The sequence below is a fragment of the Xyrauchen texanus genome, chromosome 16, assembly GCF_025860055.1.
Source record: "Xyrauchen texanus isolate HMW12.3.18 chromosome 16, RBS_HiC_50CHRs, whole genome shotgun sequence".
Lineage (NCBI taxonomy): Eukaryota > Metazoa > Chordata > Actinopteri > Cypriniformes > Catostomidae > Xyrauchen > Xyrauchen texanus.
Window position 1 is genome coordinate 15,491,169 of NC_068291.1, and position 19,052 is coordinate 15,510,220.

Sequence of the window (19,052 nt, forward strand, 5' to 3'; positions counted from 1 at the left end):
TTATATTAGGTGTCTTTAACTGCTATACTAACATTAAAATACATGTTATGTACTTACTGTGTAACTACTGTGTAACTACATGTTGCTCAGCAAAATTCTCACAAGATTCACATTTGCTGCTACAGAGGTTGAGGTACAGGTAGGAATAGGAGTAGGGTTAAGGTTTAGATTAGGGTTATGGTTGGGGTTTTGGGTCAAGGGTTGGGGTAGGTTTAGGATTAGGGTTTAGATTAGGGTTAACAGTTTAACTAAAGCTGTAATTAAATGCAGATACATAAAGTGTAAGTAATGTAATGTAAGTAATGTAACAACATGTACGTGAGTATAAACAGTAAAAAGTGGTCACCTGCAATTAGTTTTAGTTTTATTGGTGTAACCTAATGTAGTCAGGTTAATTCCGTGATGTTAAATAATGTTTTTAGTTGAATTAAAACAGTTAATTTAGATGCTACCATATGATGCACATTTTAATTGTCAGGAAAAACAATAAATAGTACTGTATATTGACTGGGCTTGAATGACAGCCGGGCGATCCAATAGAAGTATTTCACCAAGCAGCTTCATTGGGCGTGTTCAGAGAGGCTCGGCGTGTGAATAAATGTAGCGCTGCTGTAGTCCTTACAGCCCTGGTGCGCTTCCAACGAGAATGCAGTTATTGTCATTTCAATTTTCTTCCCAAAGGTTGCTTTATAGCAGCAGTTCAACTTATTTAATCCTGCTGTGATTAGCTCTATTTGAGTATATTGTATTATTTTCGCGCCGCCAGCTGAGGAGAGAGTGCACGCTCCGATCACGCGAGTAATGCCATCTACGATGGAGGGCTCGTCGGGGGAAGTTGACCTGTTTACCGTGAAACACGAGCTCAGAAACGGTAAAAAAAACGCCGGGCAGTACATTCTGCCCTTTTATTTGAAAAACAACGCTCCCGTTTGCTCGGTTTATAGTGATTTCCTTATGGTATGATAGAAGAGACAGTTGTAATGTTAGCTGGTTAGCTGTAGTAAAAGCATGAAGAAGTGACTGTATATTAGTATAGCGTTAGTAAAGGTAGCTACATATGGGCCCGGGTTGCTGAGACTGGAAGGTGTTTTGAATGTGCAATTTCATAATTCATTTCAAAGTCATAATAGGACCATTTCAGTGCATGTCTTGTTTTAAAATGACATATATTAAAGGACAACTAGATTTTCATCAATGTCAAAAGGACTTGAGGTGTGTTTAACAGATTAATTGCGTTCATTATGTGTTAGTGGCTTCATTGGTTGCTCAGTCATGACATGGCCTTGAGTCCAATGAAACCCAATTACCGAGGCTAATTTAATCTCAAGGGCTCTTATGAAATGTCTTCCCAACTAACATGTTTTGGTTCCCAGAACGTTCTAAGAACATTAGTTTATGTTTATAGTAATATAACCTAAAAATAACCATAAGAGAACGTTCTGTAGGCTATAAGTTATTTTTAGGTTGTCACTAAAAACTTCCTTGCAATGTGCTAAGAACATTAGATTATGGTTAGAATAATAGAACCTAAAAATAACCATAAGGAACGATCTGTATAATTTATTTTTAGGTTGTCACAAAAAACTTCCCTGCAATGTTCTAAAACATTAGTTTATGGTTATAATAATATAACCTAAACATAACTATAAGAGAACGTTCTGTATAAGTTATTTTTAGGTTGTCACAAAAAACTTCCCTGCAATGTTCTAAAACATTAGTTTATGGTTATAATAATATAACCTAAACATAACTATAAGAGAACGTTCTGTATAAGTTATTTTTAGGTTGTCACAGAAAACTTCCCTGCAACAGTCTAAGAACATTAGTTTATGGTTATAATAGTATAATCTAAAAATAACCATAAGAGAACGATCTGTATATGTTATTTTTAGGTTGTCACAATAGAACATCCCTGCAACGTTCTGAGAATATTAATTTATTGTTATAGTCATATAACCTAAAAATAACTGTAAGAGAATGTTCTCTATAATTTTTAGGTTGTCACAAAAAAACCTCCCTGCAATGTTCTGGGAATGTTACTTTATGGCTATAAAAATCAGAACCGAAAGAGAACATTTCTAGAACGTTAGGAATTGGTTCCCCAAAAAAATAACCAAACGGGAACCATACGCTAACGTTAGGGGAATGTTCTGTGTTTGCTGGATTTATTGTAAATAAACCTACCAGGTTAGGGACCCTCACTTGCTTTTCCTTGTAAACCTGGTATCTTAGTACAAATTAATCTTATTTTTCTTATTTTCGATTTTATGTTCAAGTTAAAAATAGGGAATTGTAAAAATGGTCACGGGACACTGTTCATTTTGATAATTTGATTTTCCATCTAGAAAGAAACTAAAGTGGTAAAAAATGAATTTGCACATGAGGGTGGCCCTGAAATGCCCCTTTTGTCTGATTAGTCAACCTCTGTCGTTGTATGTTCTTCCTCATGACTGTGAGACAAAATAACAGTTCACTGCTGTTAAACAGATTAGATTAATTTGTATCAGTTAATATTAGCTTATACAGCTAAAGCCCTGGGGCCTACAACTCCCATGGGGCCCAGCGGGAGGAGCATGTTAAAGGCATCTGTGTAGTGCTTGTTCAATGCACAGCACATGCTACTTAAGAGAGCCGCTGTCCATGTGAAAGTGCTGAAATGTGACGGTATAGTGCTGATCATCATTGTAACTATAATACAATTTTATTTTATTGTAACATCATATTTGTGCATATCTTGACAATTTGTATTTTTTTAATTCTTAAATATTCTACCTAATTAACTGCATATTTACATATTGTTTTTACAATAGTTTTGTGCAGAACATTCTTTTTCTTTTACACATTCTGCTTCCATAATCAGGTGTGCATTTAAAATATTTAATTTTCACAAATTCCTCTCGATATAAAAGCAAGATCAGTGACAGTGGAGGCCCTGTGTATGATCCTGCTAATTAAAAGCATTTACGGAGTGCAAAATAGGAAGACATTTAGAAGATGGGCTTTATGGACACTCACCAATAAAGTGAAGGTCGGCTCTTTACTCCCAAAAGTGATAACGGGGACAGCATGTGTGGTGCTACACAACTTCTCGTGAGAGAGCCTTTGGGCGTCAGAGAGGAAGAGGAGACAAGGATAAAAAATTCTGCCAAATTAATACATGTAAATGTACGATGATGAGCAAATATATATGAGCGATTTTCATGCACGGTAGCAAGTTAATGACTTTTTTCTAATATTAATTTTTATACAGTTGTCTGCATCAATCAAGACCGCACTTTGTTACCAACTTGTCCAACTAGTCCACACAAATTACTTTATTTTCTTACTAATTAATCTATTTAGACTATCTATTTGATGTATTTCATTATAATAATAATAATAATAATAATTAGTATTATTATTAGACTTATCCTGATATTAAAGTATCAGCATAAAGTGTAGCTATTGGTATTTAAATTGTATTAGGTTTAATTTCACGATTTTTCTGCAGGTGTCTGCATAAGTCTGTGTTCTTACGATGTTCTTAGTGGTGTACAATTACTCCAGAGCACTCTACGAGTGTAATCTAAGAGTATTTTCAAGTACTACTTAAGTTCCTATGCTTTTGGGAAATGGTTGTGGCCGGGAGTGCTGGCAGCGACTGGGGAATGGCCTCTGTGGCCGGAAGCGCTGGCAGCCACTGGGGAACGGCCTCCGTGGCCGGGAGTGCTGGCAGCGACTTGGGGGCAGGAGCCCTTCTCCTCCTCCTCTTCTGGGTGGTCGGGAGCCAAGGATTCAGGCACTGGCACTGGCTCTGGGACGGACAAGGCTTCAGATGCCGGCTCTGGGATGGACGAGGCTTCTGATGCTTGCTCTCGGATGGACAAGGCTTCAAATGCTGGCTCTGGGATGGACAAGGCTTCGGGAACGGGCTCGTTGACTGTGGCAGGCATGGGTGCTGGCTTGTTGGCCGTGGCAAGCGTGGGCGCTGGCTTGATGGCTGTGGCAGGTGTGGATGCTGGCAGCGGCAGAGGAACGCTACCACGACAGGAGAACGGCCTCCATGGCCGTGTGTGCAGGCTGCAACTGGAGAGCAGGGACCCTCCTTCTCTTTCGGATGGCCGGGAGCACTGTTGTGATGACAGCCTCCGCCTCCTGGCGGACACCTATAAGCAGAGCTGGCAGGGGCTGGGAGGTGGGAGCATCAAAGTTGGGTTCCCACAGTCTGAGTAGGAATCTTTCTTTCATTATCTCAATGACATGATCTACCACCTCCCAGAAAGACAGAGATAGGGATGGGAATAGTATACTGGACCAACCAACTTGACTGACTGGAAAACAAGCACACAAGACTGAAACCAAGATAAACTGGCACTGGACAGCAAACACAAGGAGACTAAAATAGGGAGAGAAATCAACAGGTTAACAAGACAGGGCAGGTGTGACTAATAAACTAATAATGGGCAAACAAGGAGGTGGGGTACACATGGCAATATAGAAACAAAGCAAAGCCACATGCTCTCACAAGACAACAAAACACCCGAATGGCATGAGTGCACATCGCCAAGACAATAAAGCAATATTTGCCCATGCCAACCGACAAACAAGACGAGAGAATGCATAGCAACGCCAAACAGAACGATGCCATACATTCTCAAACTAAATGAAACGTGAGCATATATCACGAGGCAAACGGCATGCGATGCATGCAACAAGCGACAAAAACAAGACAGGACACCTGTGTGAGAGTTCGGCCACACACACAGCCCACACATTAGACCGAAGTAACTGAACCTCTGCATTCCATTCTCCATACAGTAAATCCTCTCCCCGTTTATTATGCCTGGGACGTGCATTGCGCATAACGAATAAGCGTGCACAGCTCCACACAAACAGTTCCTGTGCTAGTATTTGCATTTGCGTCAATGTGTACCTTCTATAAGTATATATATGCCAATTTTCGCCACTGGAAGTGGGTAAAAACATTAGTGAAGTTTCAGGAAGTGCAAAAAATGGATACTGCATTAATTGCGTTTCATTTTTTAACACATTAAACCGTAAAGTAATAATCGCAGAAATTAACATTCGAAATATCCTAGCCCTAGTTTCAAGAAGGCCTAGTGATTAGACCGATATATATCGGCTTGGGCATTGACCAGTATTTGGCCTATTTGAGATTTTCTGCCCATAATTGTGCCTGTTTGTTTGATTAACAAGTAGTTATTTCTTTTAAGTATTTTTTCTCTCGTACGTCTCATTAAACTATACTCTATACCAGCACTGTATCTGCAGTTAGCCACTCTTTTCTCTGCTTAATGGTATTAGCCAATATAAAACCTATATTAGTCGATCACAAGTTTTTAAATCAGTTATCCAGATCTAGATATCAGACCATTGTATCATTAGAGATACAGTAACATAATCTCCATTACTGTATCATTAATGCAGGTCAATGAGGATGATCAGTTTACAGGCATTTAATTGTTGCTGTCTTGTTATTATGATTAACAAAGTTAGTAACTTTAGAGTGCATGTTTAATGACTAGTAGTGGTGGTCACCTGATATCACTATGGTTCATCTGAGAAAGAAAAATAAAACCAGATGGGGTCCAAATTCTTTCCATTAATTCCTTCTAAACCTTAGTGGAGAGAGTCGAGGTCAGGAACCCTATTAATAGACATTGCAGTTCCCTGGGGCCTATCTTGAATGGTTGCAAGGGGTGTTGTGCAAGTGAGGTCTCCTCCATCTACTTAAACATGTTGCTCAATATCCAATCAGTGGATGTGGTAATGAGATATCCTTCCTTCTAAAATCAGATATTTTTCAAAGAGAGAGATTAGAAGGGACACAGTTATGTATAAGATGTTTTGCTGCCGTTATGAGTGTGGGAAACAGCAGGAATATGTTCACCTCAATGGGCACACTCATTGGCATCTACTACATACAGCAAGTGACCTTCCTTCAGTCAAAACGCTAATGTGTAAATATATACCACACACATGCTTGAGTTTTATTCCCCTAATAAATTATTTCATCAAGCGTTTTGTTACCGTGCAGATTTCCACAGAATTTGAACTCCTTCACGAAGTTCAACACATCCCCTGCCCCTTGCATGTTCGGTTATTTAATATTAGGGCAAATTTGATTGTTTTCAGCTACCAATAAGTGTGTCTAAGCTCAGTTTTACACATTTGACCTTATTTAAGCACTGAAAATGGGCCTGTTTATAAACTACTGTACAGACTATATTTACAAAACAGCTTCAGGCTCATCTAAGAGTTTGCCAAATTTAACATCATGTTTCCTTCCTCACTGATGTGAGAAAGTGGCAAGAGTTAAAGAAACTAGACATAAATTAGCCTAAATCTGTCTTTCAGTGCAGATCAAGCACTGTCATGATTTACTCACCCTCATGTCGCACCAAACCCACATGACTTTATTCTGTGTAACACAACCGGAGACATTAGGCTGAAAGTTAGCCTCAGCCACCGTTTGCTTCCATTGTATAGAAATAGGATGCAATGGAGGTGAGGCTTATGTTTCGTCTAACATCTCCTTGGAATAGAGGTCTGCAGGGGCCTTAAAATTAATCCTGAACCTGTGAGACAGTGTGACCCGATCTGAATGGTACTGTCATTTTTAAGCCTGAACCGAACCTGAACTCACTCTCTTTATAATTTCTTCTCCAAGCAAGTATTGTTACAACTGGCTGTGTTTATGTAAGGATCGTAGAAGTCGTAACAGTATAGTAAAGCCCAAAGTATACTTCGGTTGTCCACATTGCTGATCCCTCCGCACACAGTATGAATGATGCAAATTTAGGCATCAGCACAGACTATGTCTGTACTAAAAGAGTATCACAAATCAATCATAGTGTGCATGCTTCGAACGCATCTGTATTCGCTCGGGGTCAAAAGAGTATAATTTGAAAGGCATCGGGGACAACTGGGTATGATCTGATACTTAACGCAAAAAAAAAAGTATGTATACCTGGTCCTTAACAGTAAACATACACACTTAACATTGGCACACCGTTAGTTAAACACACAAACCCAAACCGAACCTGAAATGTCATACTTCAAAAACTGACCCGAACCCAGCCCAAATGCCAATGGTTTCTTGGGTGCCGTCGGGCCCAGGTCAAGTTGCAGACCTCTAACATAAAACAAAGCATATGGGTTTGTAATGACATGAGGGTGAGTAAAACATGTTTGGGGGTAAACTATTCTTGTAGGGCTTGTTTTGTTCTATGGTGTCAAAGTGCTTAATCTTTGTGTTTAAATCTTTTCCACAGCCAATCTGACAGGTCACGTTGAGCGTGTGGGCATCGAGAACTTTGAGCTGTTGAAAGTGCTGGGAACAGGAGGTTAGTGATAGTTCAAGTTCCTGAACTCTGTGTTCTGTCTGTATTTTCAGTCCTACTAACACATTGTTCTTCTCCTATGGGCAGCCTACGGCAAGGTGTTTTTGGTGCGCAAGGTGAGCGGCCATGATTCTGGCAAACTGTACGCCATGAAGGTGCTGAAAAAGGCCACCATTGTGCAGAAGGCAAAGACTGCAGAGCACACACGTACAGAGAGACAGGTCCTTGAGCATATCAGGGAGTCCCCTTTCCTTGTTACACTCCACTATGCTTTCCAGACAGACACCAAACTGCATCTCATTCTAGGTATGCTGTTTCTCTCTCTCTTTCTTATTTCTCTGCTGTTTATTGCAAAAATTGATATTGCACATGTGCTATAATTTTACTTCTGCATTTGAAAAAGTGCAAGCTAGACAACTAGAATAATTTCTGATCAAGTTTGCATTCTTACTAGCAATGTCAGAAATGAACTTTTCCATTAAGGGGAATATGTGTTGCCTGGATTTGATTTTCAGGGTAATTTTTTCCTTTAATTACTTAATTTGTTCTTATTATACAAGTATATATGAGACACTGTTTGTCCTGTGTTATTTTTGCGCCAAGTCCCCTGTAAATATTTGACCCTCTTAACCAGTATTAAACAGTAAACAAAGTCTTATAATAATGAAAGACGGAAGCCACTACAGGAACTCTTGGATTTTGTGGTTTTGCTTGGACTTAATTGTGTCAGTGTCAGCATTAAAGCAGGATTTCACAATAATAAGTGTATTTTAAATATGAATCCACATATGTAACCAGTTGCAATTTTGTGTTAAAAACCTTATATTGCAGACTATGTGAATGGAGGTGAGCTCTTCACGCACTTGGTCCAAAGGGTTCGCTTTAAAGAGCAAGAGGTTACCTTGTACTGTGGGGAGATTGTACTTGCACTGGAGCACTTGCATAAGGTAAAAAATGGTACCAAAACATGCACACTTATTTTCATTCAAAGCCCTCCATTTCCATTGCAGGTTCACTGAACAGCATCTCATTTGAGACAATAATGGATGTAGTTCGTTCCTTTGCTCACTTCTCCTCTCTCCTGCCCACTCAGATCATTTCCTCTCCAGGCTAAATAAGTATATCTGCAGTGCTTTAAATTTCTCAAAGGCTTTGTTTACAGAAAGAGGAAGAGAAGTGTTTTTAATAGATTCTTTGAAGAGCAGAAGAGAGATGCCCAGGGGCAGTGCGGTTTTGTTTACAGCCTGATATACCTTGTTTTGGTTGGGTCTCATTTTGTGTCGTGACCTATTATGTTGTCATTTATTATTTATTAAAGTGACAGTACATTTTCCAGGTAATTGGCCTCATTTTACAACCCCAGACAAGGGGAAGTTGCAATCCAACTAGCTGAATAATCATTTTGGCAAAGACAAATGTTTAAAAAAAATAGGTTGTAAATGATTAATTAAATTGTCAAAATACTTGGTCCCACATCTAAACATAGAAGCGTCCTCGTTCTTGTTTGTTTTTCAGCTGGGAATCGTCTACAGAGACCTGAAACTCGAGAACATACTTCTTGATTCAAACGGTCACATCGTGCTGACGGATTTTGGCCTTAGCAAGGAATTTCATGAGGTGAGTCAATCCGTACACCAGTGTCTTGCTCTGCATATTTTGTTGCTTACAGAACAGCACTTTTTGCATTTTGGAAGACTGCCTGTCCTCTGACTTTTCCTGTGGAGGTCTGGATTTTCAAGAACAAATTATTGATATCACACTGTGTTTGTATCAAGCATGTAGTGTGGGAAATGTTCACAATGTTCATCAAGACAGAAAAATAAAGTAATGTATGGCCTCCAAATAACATACCAATACTAAATAGCTAGATAGGCCGATCATATTTTATTCACTTGTTTTAGTTACTGTATAAAATGAAACACCCTCAAATAGTGAGTCTATTTAAATTTGATAAAAAAAAGCATTATAAAGAAATGAACTGTTCTGCATTAGATGGTTTTTAATTTTTTTAGACTTCTTTTTAAAACTGGGACAGTGAAGCACGGGCCTGGTATGGGTCTGTCCAATAGAAATAGGTTTTACTTGGCAGGAACACTAATTAGAGAGAACATTGATTTGGGGTGGGAACCATGTTTAAAGGAATATTCCTGTTGATTGAGTTAACCCTTTAAGCTCTGTGGTCCAACTTGAGAATACAAAAAAATATATATATACAGTGGGTACGGAAAGTATTCAGACCCCCTTAAATCTTTCACTCTTTGTTATATTGCAGCCATTTGCTAAAATCATTTAAGTTCATTTTTTTTCCTCATTATTGTACACACAGCACCCCATATTGACAGAAAAACACAGAATTGTTGACATTGTTGCACATTTATTAAAAAAGAAAAACGGACATATCACATGGTCCTAAGTATTCAGACCCTTTGCTGTGACACTCATATATTTAACTCAGGTGCTGTCCATTTCTTCTGATCATCCTTGAGATGGTTCTACACCTTCAATTGAGTCCAGCTGTGTTTGATTATACTGATTGGACTTGATTAGGAAAGCCACACACCTGTCTATATAAGACCTTACAGCTCACAGTGCATGTCAGAACAAATGAGAAACATGAGGTCAAAGGAGCTGCCTGAAGAGCTCAGAGACAGAACTGTGGCAAGGCACAGATCTGGCCAAGGTTACAAAAAAATTTCTGCTGCCCTTAAGGTTCATAAGAGCACAGTGGCCTCCATAATCCTTAAATGGAAGACGTTTGGGATGACCAGAACCCTTCCTAGAGCTGGCCGTCCGGCCAAACTTAGCTATCGGGGGAGAAGAGCCTTGGTGAGAGAGGTAAAGAAGAACCCAAAGATCACTGTGGCTGAGCTCCAGAGATGCAGTCGGGAGATGGGAGAAAGTTGTAGCAAGTCAACCATCACTGCAGCCATCCACCAGTCGGGGCTTTATGGCAGACACATGAAAGCCTGCATGGAGTTTGCTAAAAAACACCTGAAGGACTCCAAGATGGTGATAAATAAGATTCTCTGGTCTGATGAGACCAAGATAAAACTTTTTGGCCTTAATTCTAAGCGGTATGTTTGGAGAAAACCAGGCACTGCTCATCACCTGTCCAATACAGTCTCAACAGTGAAGCATGGTGGTGGCAGCATCATGCTGTGGGGGTGTTTTTCAGCTGCAGGGACAGGACGACTGGTTGCAATCGAGGGAAAGATGAATGCGGCCAAGTACAGGGATATCCTGGATGAAAACCTTCTCCAGAGTGCTCTGGACCTCAGACTGGGCCGAAGGTTCACCTTCCAACAAGACAATGACCCTAAGCACACCGCTAAAATAACGAAGGAGTGGCTTCACAACAACTCCGTGACTGTTCTTGAATGGCCCAGCCAGAGCCCTGACTTAAACCCAATTGAGCATCTCTGGAGAGACCTGAAAATGGCTGTCCACCAACGTTTACCATCCAACCTGACAGAACTGGAGAGGATCTGCAAGGAGGAATGGCAGAGGATACCCAAATCCAGATGTGAAAAACTTGTTGCATCTTTCCCAAAAAGACTCATGGCTGTATTAGATCAAAAGGGTGCTTGTACTAAATACTGAACAAAGGGTCTGAATACTTAGGACCATGTGATATTTCAGTTTTTCTTTTTTAATAAATGTGCAAAAAGTCAACAATTCTGTGTTTTTCTGTCAATATGGGGTGCTGTGTGTACAATAATGAGGAAAAAAAATGAACTTAAATGATTTTAGCAAATGGCTGCAATATAACAAAGAGTGAAAAATTTAAGGGGGTCTGAATACTTTCCATACCCACTGTATATATAAATCACACACATTTAAAACTACACGTCTCTTGCCACTTCCCCTCCCTGAGAGCCTTCCAAAAATGCCAAATAGCTGCCCCATTTTTTATTAAATAAATCCAAGTTTCCCTGCCTTCTATATGACATTTCTTTGAATGCCGCAACCCTGCCCATCTCTATGCACCACTCCTGAAATAAGGGTGCTCCAGCCGACTTCCAACCCCTAAGGATGACCGGCAGGCAGGATCATTGCACTGGCTTGGACCCAATTTTTTATGTGTTTATCCCCTATATTTATGACCACCCCATCGCCTAAAATACAGAGTCTGGGGCAAAATGAAATCCGAGTGCCCAATATGTCACACATAAATCTCTGAACCTTCAACCAAAATTCTTGGATCTTAACACACCACAAAAAACATGGGTTGTGTCTCCATCTTCTGATTGGCATTGCCAGCAGGTGGGTGTGTCTTTAAGACCAAGCCTATACAATCTAGAGGGGGTCCAGTAGACGCTATGTAAAATCTTGACTTGCATAAGGCGCACCCTTGCATCTCTAGATGCCGACTTGATGTTTTTTCGAATCCTAGCCCACCCTCCCTCCTCCAATACCAAGTTTAAATCTTTCTCCCATAATCTTTTGAGAGAATTTAAAGCTCCGACCCCCAGACTCTGAGTTAGCAGGGAGTAATAGACTGATGCCTCATGACCTTTTCCAAAAGCAGTAATCACCTCTCCTAGAGTATCTGCCACTTTAGGGGGATGTATGCTGCTCCCAGAAATAGTACAAAACAGGTGGTGCAGCTGTAAATAACAAAAAAATTGAGACCTGGGAATCCTAAAATGTTGAACCATATTTTCAAAGATCTCAACTCTCCACTCTCATGTAGATCAACAAGTGTATTAATCCCCCTCACAATCCACTCTGACCAGCAGAAAGGGGACTTATTAATACATAGTTTTGGGTTCAGCCATATGCTCGAAGCAACATTAAAGAGCGCCCTCGTTTTGGGAGTGGTGCACGGAGATTGGCAGGGTGGTGGCATTTGAATATAGAAGACTGGGCAACATGGGTTTATTTAATAAAAAATGGGGCAGTTATTTGGACTTTTTGGAGGGCTCTCGGGGGGGAGAGTGGAGGGAGTTAGACAATGTAAAATGTGTGTGTGCATTTGTATTTATTTATTTTTTAAGTATACTTTTTATGTTTTATTTTTGTTTTTAAATACTTTCTGTTGATTTATTGTTTATTTATGTGTCATTATTCATTTACTATTAGACCATTGAGGTGCTGCGTTTGTGGGGTTGCTGGGGTGGGGGTGGAATGTTCGGAGGGAAGGGTTTTAAGTTTGTATAATTTGATTCCGTGTTTTCTGTCATGTTTATTTAATCTGTGACTGGAATCAATAAAAAATTGCAATTTTTGCTAATTTAAAACTGGTCAGAATTTCTCTCTCCTAAGCTTGTGTGATGGCTGTGATAAGATAAATGTTGAATCTGTACTAAGAGTTGTTGTCTGGTGCTTCTCATCATCAGTCTATGAGAGATGCATCCTTTTCTAATGAATGATTGTTTGCATGGACCACACAACCTCCTGCACATGCCCTGCCCTGTAAGGGATGTTCTATTTGGCTCATTTCAAAAGTTCACAATGTACCTTCAACCATCCCATGAATGTAATTACATCGTGAGGCTGTTTACTCTGTGTCATAATTGTTTATCATGCATGTTTTGACAGTGTTCTTTGATCTGAAAGCTTCAGATTATATTAACGCTTTTGTTTTTTTTTGTTATTTTACCAGCTAATAACCCATATAAGCCAGAATTTATTTTTACAAGTGCGGTTTGAGAATACGCCTCTAGCAATTAAGACTTTATAGCGTGAATATAAACAACATATAAAACAAGAAATTCATAATCTGCAGATATATGCATATTATGAGAAGCATAAAAATGAAAGCAATTAATAAATGCACATGGAAACTTTAATTAAAAAAGCCATGTGCTGGTATCAGTACTCAAACCTGTGGTGAGATTGTTAAATGCTCATAGGATATTAAAGGAGATTGTACCAGATGTTTTCTTGTAATTTATTCCATAAATATGCCGCATAATTTCAGAAAGCAGTTTTGCCCAGTTTAGAAAGCACAGATGGTATATTTAGTTGTAGCTGCAATGCATCTAAGTGCAGTGATTAATCAGTCTAGAATGAAGAATTGAGATTAGATGCATAGGAGGTTTATATTACTTTTAGTTTGAACTTTTAAAAGACTATGTTGCAATAGTAGTGTCGCTATGGAACACATTCTGTGTACCAGTTATACACAAAGCCTTGCACGTGTAAGGTCATGTAAGTGCTTTAAACAGTGTTCCTTTATGTGGGAAAGGTTTTAAACGATGTAAGTAAAACACAATTGACACACCTAGATTTCTGCTACTTATCCCGATTTCGCTGTGCATGTTAAGACTCAAAAATATTTGTTTTTAGAAATCCAAATGAAAAAAAGCTGGGACATGCCTTTATTAATCAGAATGTTGGGTCATGTACATGAACACTTTTTTGTTACAGTCAGGTCCATAAATATTGGGACATCGACACAATTCTAATCTTTTTGGCTCTGTACACCACCACAATGGATTTGAAATGAAACGAACAAGATGTGCTTTAACTGCAGACTTTCAGCTTTAATTTGAGGGTATTTACATCCAAATCAGGTGAACGGTGTAGGAATTACAACAGTTTGTATATGTGCCTCCCACTTTTTAAGGGACCAAAAGTAATGGGACAGATTAACAATCATAAATCAAACTTTCACTTTTTAATACTTGGTTGCAAAACCTTTGCAGTCAATTACAGCCTGAAGTCTGGAACGCATAGACATCACCAGACTCTGGGTTTCATCCCTGGTGATGCTCTGCCAGGCCTCTACTGCAACTGTCTTCAGTTTCTGCTTGTTCTTGGGGCATTTTCCCTTCAGTTTTGTCTTCAACAAGTGAAATGCATGCTCAATCGGATTCAGGTCAGGTGATTGACTTGGCCATTGCATAACATTCCACTTCTTTCCCTTAAAAAACTCTTTGGTTGCTTTCCCAGTATGCTTCGGGTCATTGTCCATCTGTACTGTGAAGCGTGGTCCAATGAGTTCTGAAGCATTTGGCTGAATATGAGCAGATAATATTGCCTGAAACACTTCAGAATTCATCCTGCTGCTTTTGTCAGCAGTCACATCATCAATAAATACAAGAGAACCAGTTCCATTGGCAGCCATACATGCCCATGCCATGTCACTACCACCACCATGCTTCACTGATGAGGTGGTATGCTTTGGATCATGAGCAGTTCCTTTCCTTCTCCATACTCTTCTCTTCCCATCACTCTGGTACAAGTTGGTCTTTGTCTCATCTGTCCATAGGATGTTGTTCCAGAACTGTGAAGGCTTTTTTAGATGTTGTTTGGCAAACTCTAATCTGGCCTTCCTGTTTTTGAGGCTCACCAATGGTTTACATCTTGTGGTGAACCCTCTGTATTCACTCTGGTGAAGTCTTCTCTTGATTGTTGACTTTGACACACATACACCTACCTCCTGGAGAGTGTTCTTGATCTGGCCAACTGTTGTGAAGGGTGTTTTCTTCACCAGGGAAAGAATTCTTCGGTCATCCACCACAGCTGTTTTCCGTGGTCTTCCGGGTCTTTTGGTGTTGCTGAGCTCACCGGTGCGTTCTTTCGTTTTAAGAATGTTCCAAACAGTTGATTTGGCCACACCTAATGTTTCTGCTATCTCTCTGATGGGTTTGTTTTGATTTTTCAGCCTAATGATGGCTTGCTTCACTGATAGTGACAGCTCTTTGGATCTCATATTGAGAGTTGACAGCAACAGATTCCAAATGCAAATAGCACACTTTGACCTTTTATCTGCTTCTTGTAAATGGGATAATGAGGGAATAACACACACCTGGCCATGGAACAGCTGAGCAGCCAATTGTCCCATTACTTTTGGTCCCTTAAAAAGTGGGAGGCACATATACAAACTGTTGTAATTCCTACACCGTTCACCTGATTTGGATGTAAATACCCTCAAATTAAAGCTGAAAGTCTGCAGTTAAAGCACATCTTGTTTGTTTCATTTCAAATCCATTGTGGTGGTGTATAGAGCCAAAAAGATTAGAATTGTGTCGATGTCCCAATATTTATGAACCTGACTGTATATCCACAGTAATGGATATATTAATTTATATCTGCTCATGTCCAAACAAAGTGATTTTGGGTTCTGTGAGACACATTTTTGGAGCGAGGTACAGACAGATTTATTTATTTATTTTTTCACTTTAAAAAATACATATAAATTAATATACAGATGGGTGAAATGATGTGCATGTAAACGTGGTCATTGATCAGTTTCAGTTTCTGAACTACAGCTCTGTCTTGTAGGTAGAGAGGGCTTATTCTATCTGTGGCACTATTGAGTATATGGCACCTGAGATCGTAGCAGGAGGAGAGTCAGGACATGACAAGGTAAAGTAAACCTCTCTCATTTATCCCTTCACCACACTATGTAATTAGCTTAAAGGACTATTCTGGGTTCAATTCAAGTTAAGCTCAATCGATAGCATTTGTTGCATAATGTTGATTTACCACAACAAATCATTTTGACTTGAAGTTACAGTGAGGCACTTACAATGGAAGTGAATGGGGACAATTTTTAGATGGTTGAAAAGCAGAAATGTGAAGCTTAGAATTTTATAAATGCACTTAAATGAATTTTCCTGTTAAAATTGTGTATTATTTTAGCTGTAAAGTTGTTTAAATAATCGTTTAAACTAATGCAAGGGTTTGTTGACAGTACATTAAAAAGTTGTAAAATTGGCTATATCTTTGCACAGAAAATGTTAGCAAGCAATTTTATTATACTAAAATCATGTTTACATGCATATAGTTTATGTCTTGTGGCTACACTTTTAAAATAGTATTTCAATGATTACTGATTGGCCTCCATTCGATTTCATTGTAACCCCGATTTTAGCATTTTATTAATTTTTTTAAGAAAATGAGGGGCAAGTCCAAATAATTTTTTGTGGTAATCAATATTATGCCACAAATGCTGTCGATTGAGCTTAACTGGTTTTGAACCTGGAATATTCCTTTAAGTTAAATTTCTGTTTAATATTAATTTGATTATCTTGCACATGGCCTGTCATAAATTGTTTTTATAATATGTATGTATGTATACTGTATTTATCCTTTGGAACGTAAAAAGTTTAGTTGAGAATAAAGTACCAGTGTGCTGTTCTAATGTATTCTTGCAGGCGGTGGACTGGTGGAGTATGGGAGTTCTGATGTATGAGCTGTTGACCGGAGGCTCTCCTTTCACTGTTGACGGCAATGAGAACTCTCATTCTGACATTGCCGAGTAAAGACCTGCACGCACACACACACACATACTCAGAGCTGTGTGCTCTGTGCTCTGTAATATAAACACAAGTTCCCTTTTCATTATCTAAATTTGTTTTAAAATAGTGATGAGTTGAAGCACTGTAAAACATTTATTGCATCATCCTTTTGACAAATATAATTTTTTTTGTGCACTTTTAACCCTAGAAATTGTCATTACAATTAAAAAATATGGTTTTAGATTATCTCTCTCTCTCTCTCTGTCCAATAGGAGAATTAAGAAGAAGGATCCCCCATTCTCCAAGGACATGGGGCCCCTGGCCAAAGACATTATACAGCAACTGCTAATTAAAGACCCAAAGAAGAGGCTGGGCTCTGGGCCATCAGGGGCGCAGAATGTGAAAAGTCATCCATTTTACCAGGCAAGAGAAACACGAATCATCTCAAAAGCCTAAATTCCATAAAATTAAGCTTAGATGAAGAACGTACACTAATTTATTCCCTTTTAATTTATTTTAGAATTGCTTTTCTAGATAGCTGTTGCTTTGAGAAACTAACAGCAAAAATGATTGATATTTGTTGATTCAGAAAATGAACTGGGAGGATCTAGCTGCTAAGAAGGTTCCAGCACCTTTTAAGCCTGTAATTCGTGATGAGCTGGATGTGAGCAACTTTGCAGAGGAGTTTACAGAGATGGATCCAACATACTCCCCAGCTGCACTCCCCAACAACTGTGACCGCATCTTTCAGGTGAGGGGCGGACATGTTTTGAACAAACTTTGGATGTGGAATTCTGATATGGAATTTCCATAGTTTGTATTATATTTTAACCTGGAACTGCTAGCTAACTCATTTCTGAAATAGGTGTCCTTTAAAAGCTTAGAATTGGGACTTGAAAATCTGAACTATTAAAGGTATATGTAACAATTTTCATGTAATATTCGCCTGTTTTTTGCCAATGTGTGAACGGCAAAATGTAAAAAATTAGCCCTTCACAGACTTCCAGGTTGCCTATTAAAGTCTGTTATTTATATTATCAAGTTGGTTCTCTCCTCCTCCTTTCCATCGAACTACGTTACAATAACGTTATCTTAGAAATGGAATCCAGCAAACGTCCGGCTCCCAGCACAACACTGACTCTTACACAAACTTTGGGTAGGCCAAAAAAAAACAAACAAACAAAAAAATGTATCTACTGAATCCCGTCTGGCTAAGTGGGAACGTGATCGTGGTTGAGCGAAAAGTAGAGTGAATATCAGCAGGGCATTTGATTCCTGGAGAGACCTTCGTTCGGTTTTGGGGATCAAAACCAACCCTGAATTGGCATTCTTCTTATTGGACAGGTAAATTACATAAATGCAAAGCATGTGAAATATAGTGCCATAAGGATTGATCTGTGTAATTTTAGCTAACTTGATCTTGCCTGCAAAGTAACTGTCATAAACAATGTTAATCTGTAATTATTCAGCAAGGTAAACTACAATAACACATGAAATGAATGCTAGACAATGTTTAAGATAATGCAAAAAGACCCATTCATTAGTGTAACGTAACTTGTTTATACAGAAAATATATACAATCTATTATTATAAAACAATAGCACATCGATATATCACAATGACAGTTGAGATGGAATCACGTCAATAATGAATCATGTTAACATTTATAATGTACAGTCTATTTTAAAAACAGCTGATGTCATCATCCACCAAATTAAGCTAACAGCTATTGATAAAGCTGGATAGCTAGCAAATGCCGACATAGGTTATCGTATAAATTCAGTCAATGTATCATGCAAAGAAAAGTGATTACTTCAAACTACAGTCTCGTATATTCAGACCTATATCCACACTTTGTTTTAGCCCTGTTCCAGCACTGGAGTTTCAAATATAATAAAGTTTGTAGTAAAACAATCATAACTGTGTCATTTTAATTATGCTACCTCATCTGTCAGCATGATGCCGGTGAATCACTTTGGTCTCTTTGTACGTTAAGTCATTGTTTTGCCTGACGCTCGCTCGCTCACGTCCCTATGAAGTGTGTGCACGAGTGCGATCACGAGCAACAGGTAGCTGGCTGCTGTTCACTTAATGGCCACAATTCTCATTAATAACAAGGGTTTCTGAATCTTACAGACTGCACTTTAAACAGCTGCTGAGGTTTGGCGGATGTAACATAAACCAGAAATGTGCCGATATTATAGATGTATGCTGATTTGAATGAGAAATAACAATACACTTGCATAAATTGTATTATGCCCATTTTCATGAGTATTTATGGTAATCCTGATGAATCGCAAACAGATAGAGAATAATGAACCTATAACAGCTGTAATATTGCATTAAACCACCACTCTGTGATGTGTGATATAATACAAGATCTATGCACCATGTTATGTTATGTTTGGACTTGTTTAAATCAAGATGATTTGCTTTTAATAACTCATGTGTCCTATAGTCCAAAGTGACTTATTTACGTAATTTATATGTAATTAATGTTGGTTGTATCAGAATCAGA

At 38.8% G+C, this 19,052-nt stretch overlaps 1 protein-coding gene across 1 annotated transcript in view; it reads left to right on the forward strand.

Moving 5' to 3' along the window:
• Window positions 1-686: 686 nt before the first annotated feature.
• rps6ka5 (ribosomal protein S6 kinase, polypeptide 5) overlaps window positions 687-19,052 on the forward strand; it is a 35,853-nt gene continuing 17,487 nt past the window's right edge. Inside the window, exons 1-9 of the mRNA XM_052145992.1 lie at window positions 687-871; window positions 7,275-7,346; window positions 7,431-7,649; window positions 8,175-8,290; window positions 8,859-8,960; window positions 15,576-15,659; window positions 16,451-16,554; window positions 16,807-16,957; window positions 17,124-17,285. Coding sequence (XP_052001952.1) covers window positions 802-871; window positions 7,275-7,346; window positions 7,431-7,649; window positions 8,175-8,290; window positions 8,859-8,960; window positions 15,576-15,659; window positions 16,451-16,554; window positions 16,807-16,957; window positions 17,124-17,285 — 1,080 coding nt within the window. The 5' untranslated portion in view covers window positions 687-801. The remainder of the gene's footprint in view (window positions 872-7,274; window positions 7,347-7,430; window positions 7,650-8,174; window positions 8,291-8,858; window positions 8,961-15,575; window positions 15,660-16,450; window positions 16,555-16,806; window positions 16,958-17,123; window positions 17,286-19,052) is intronic.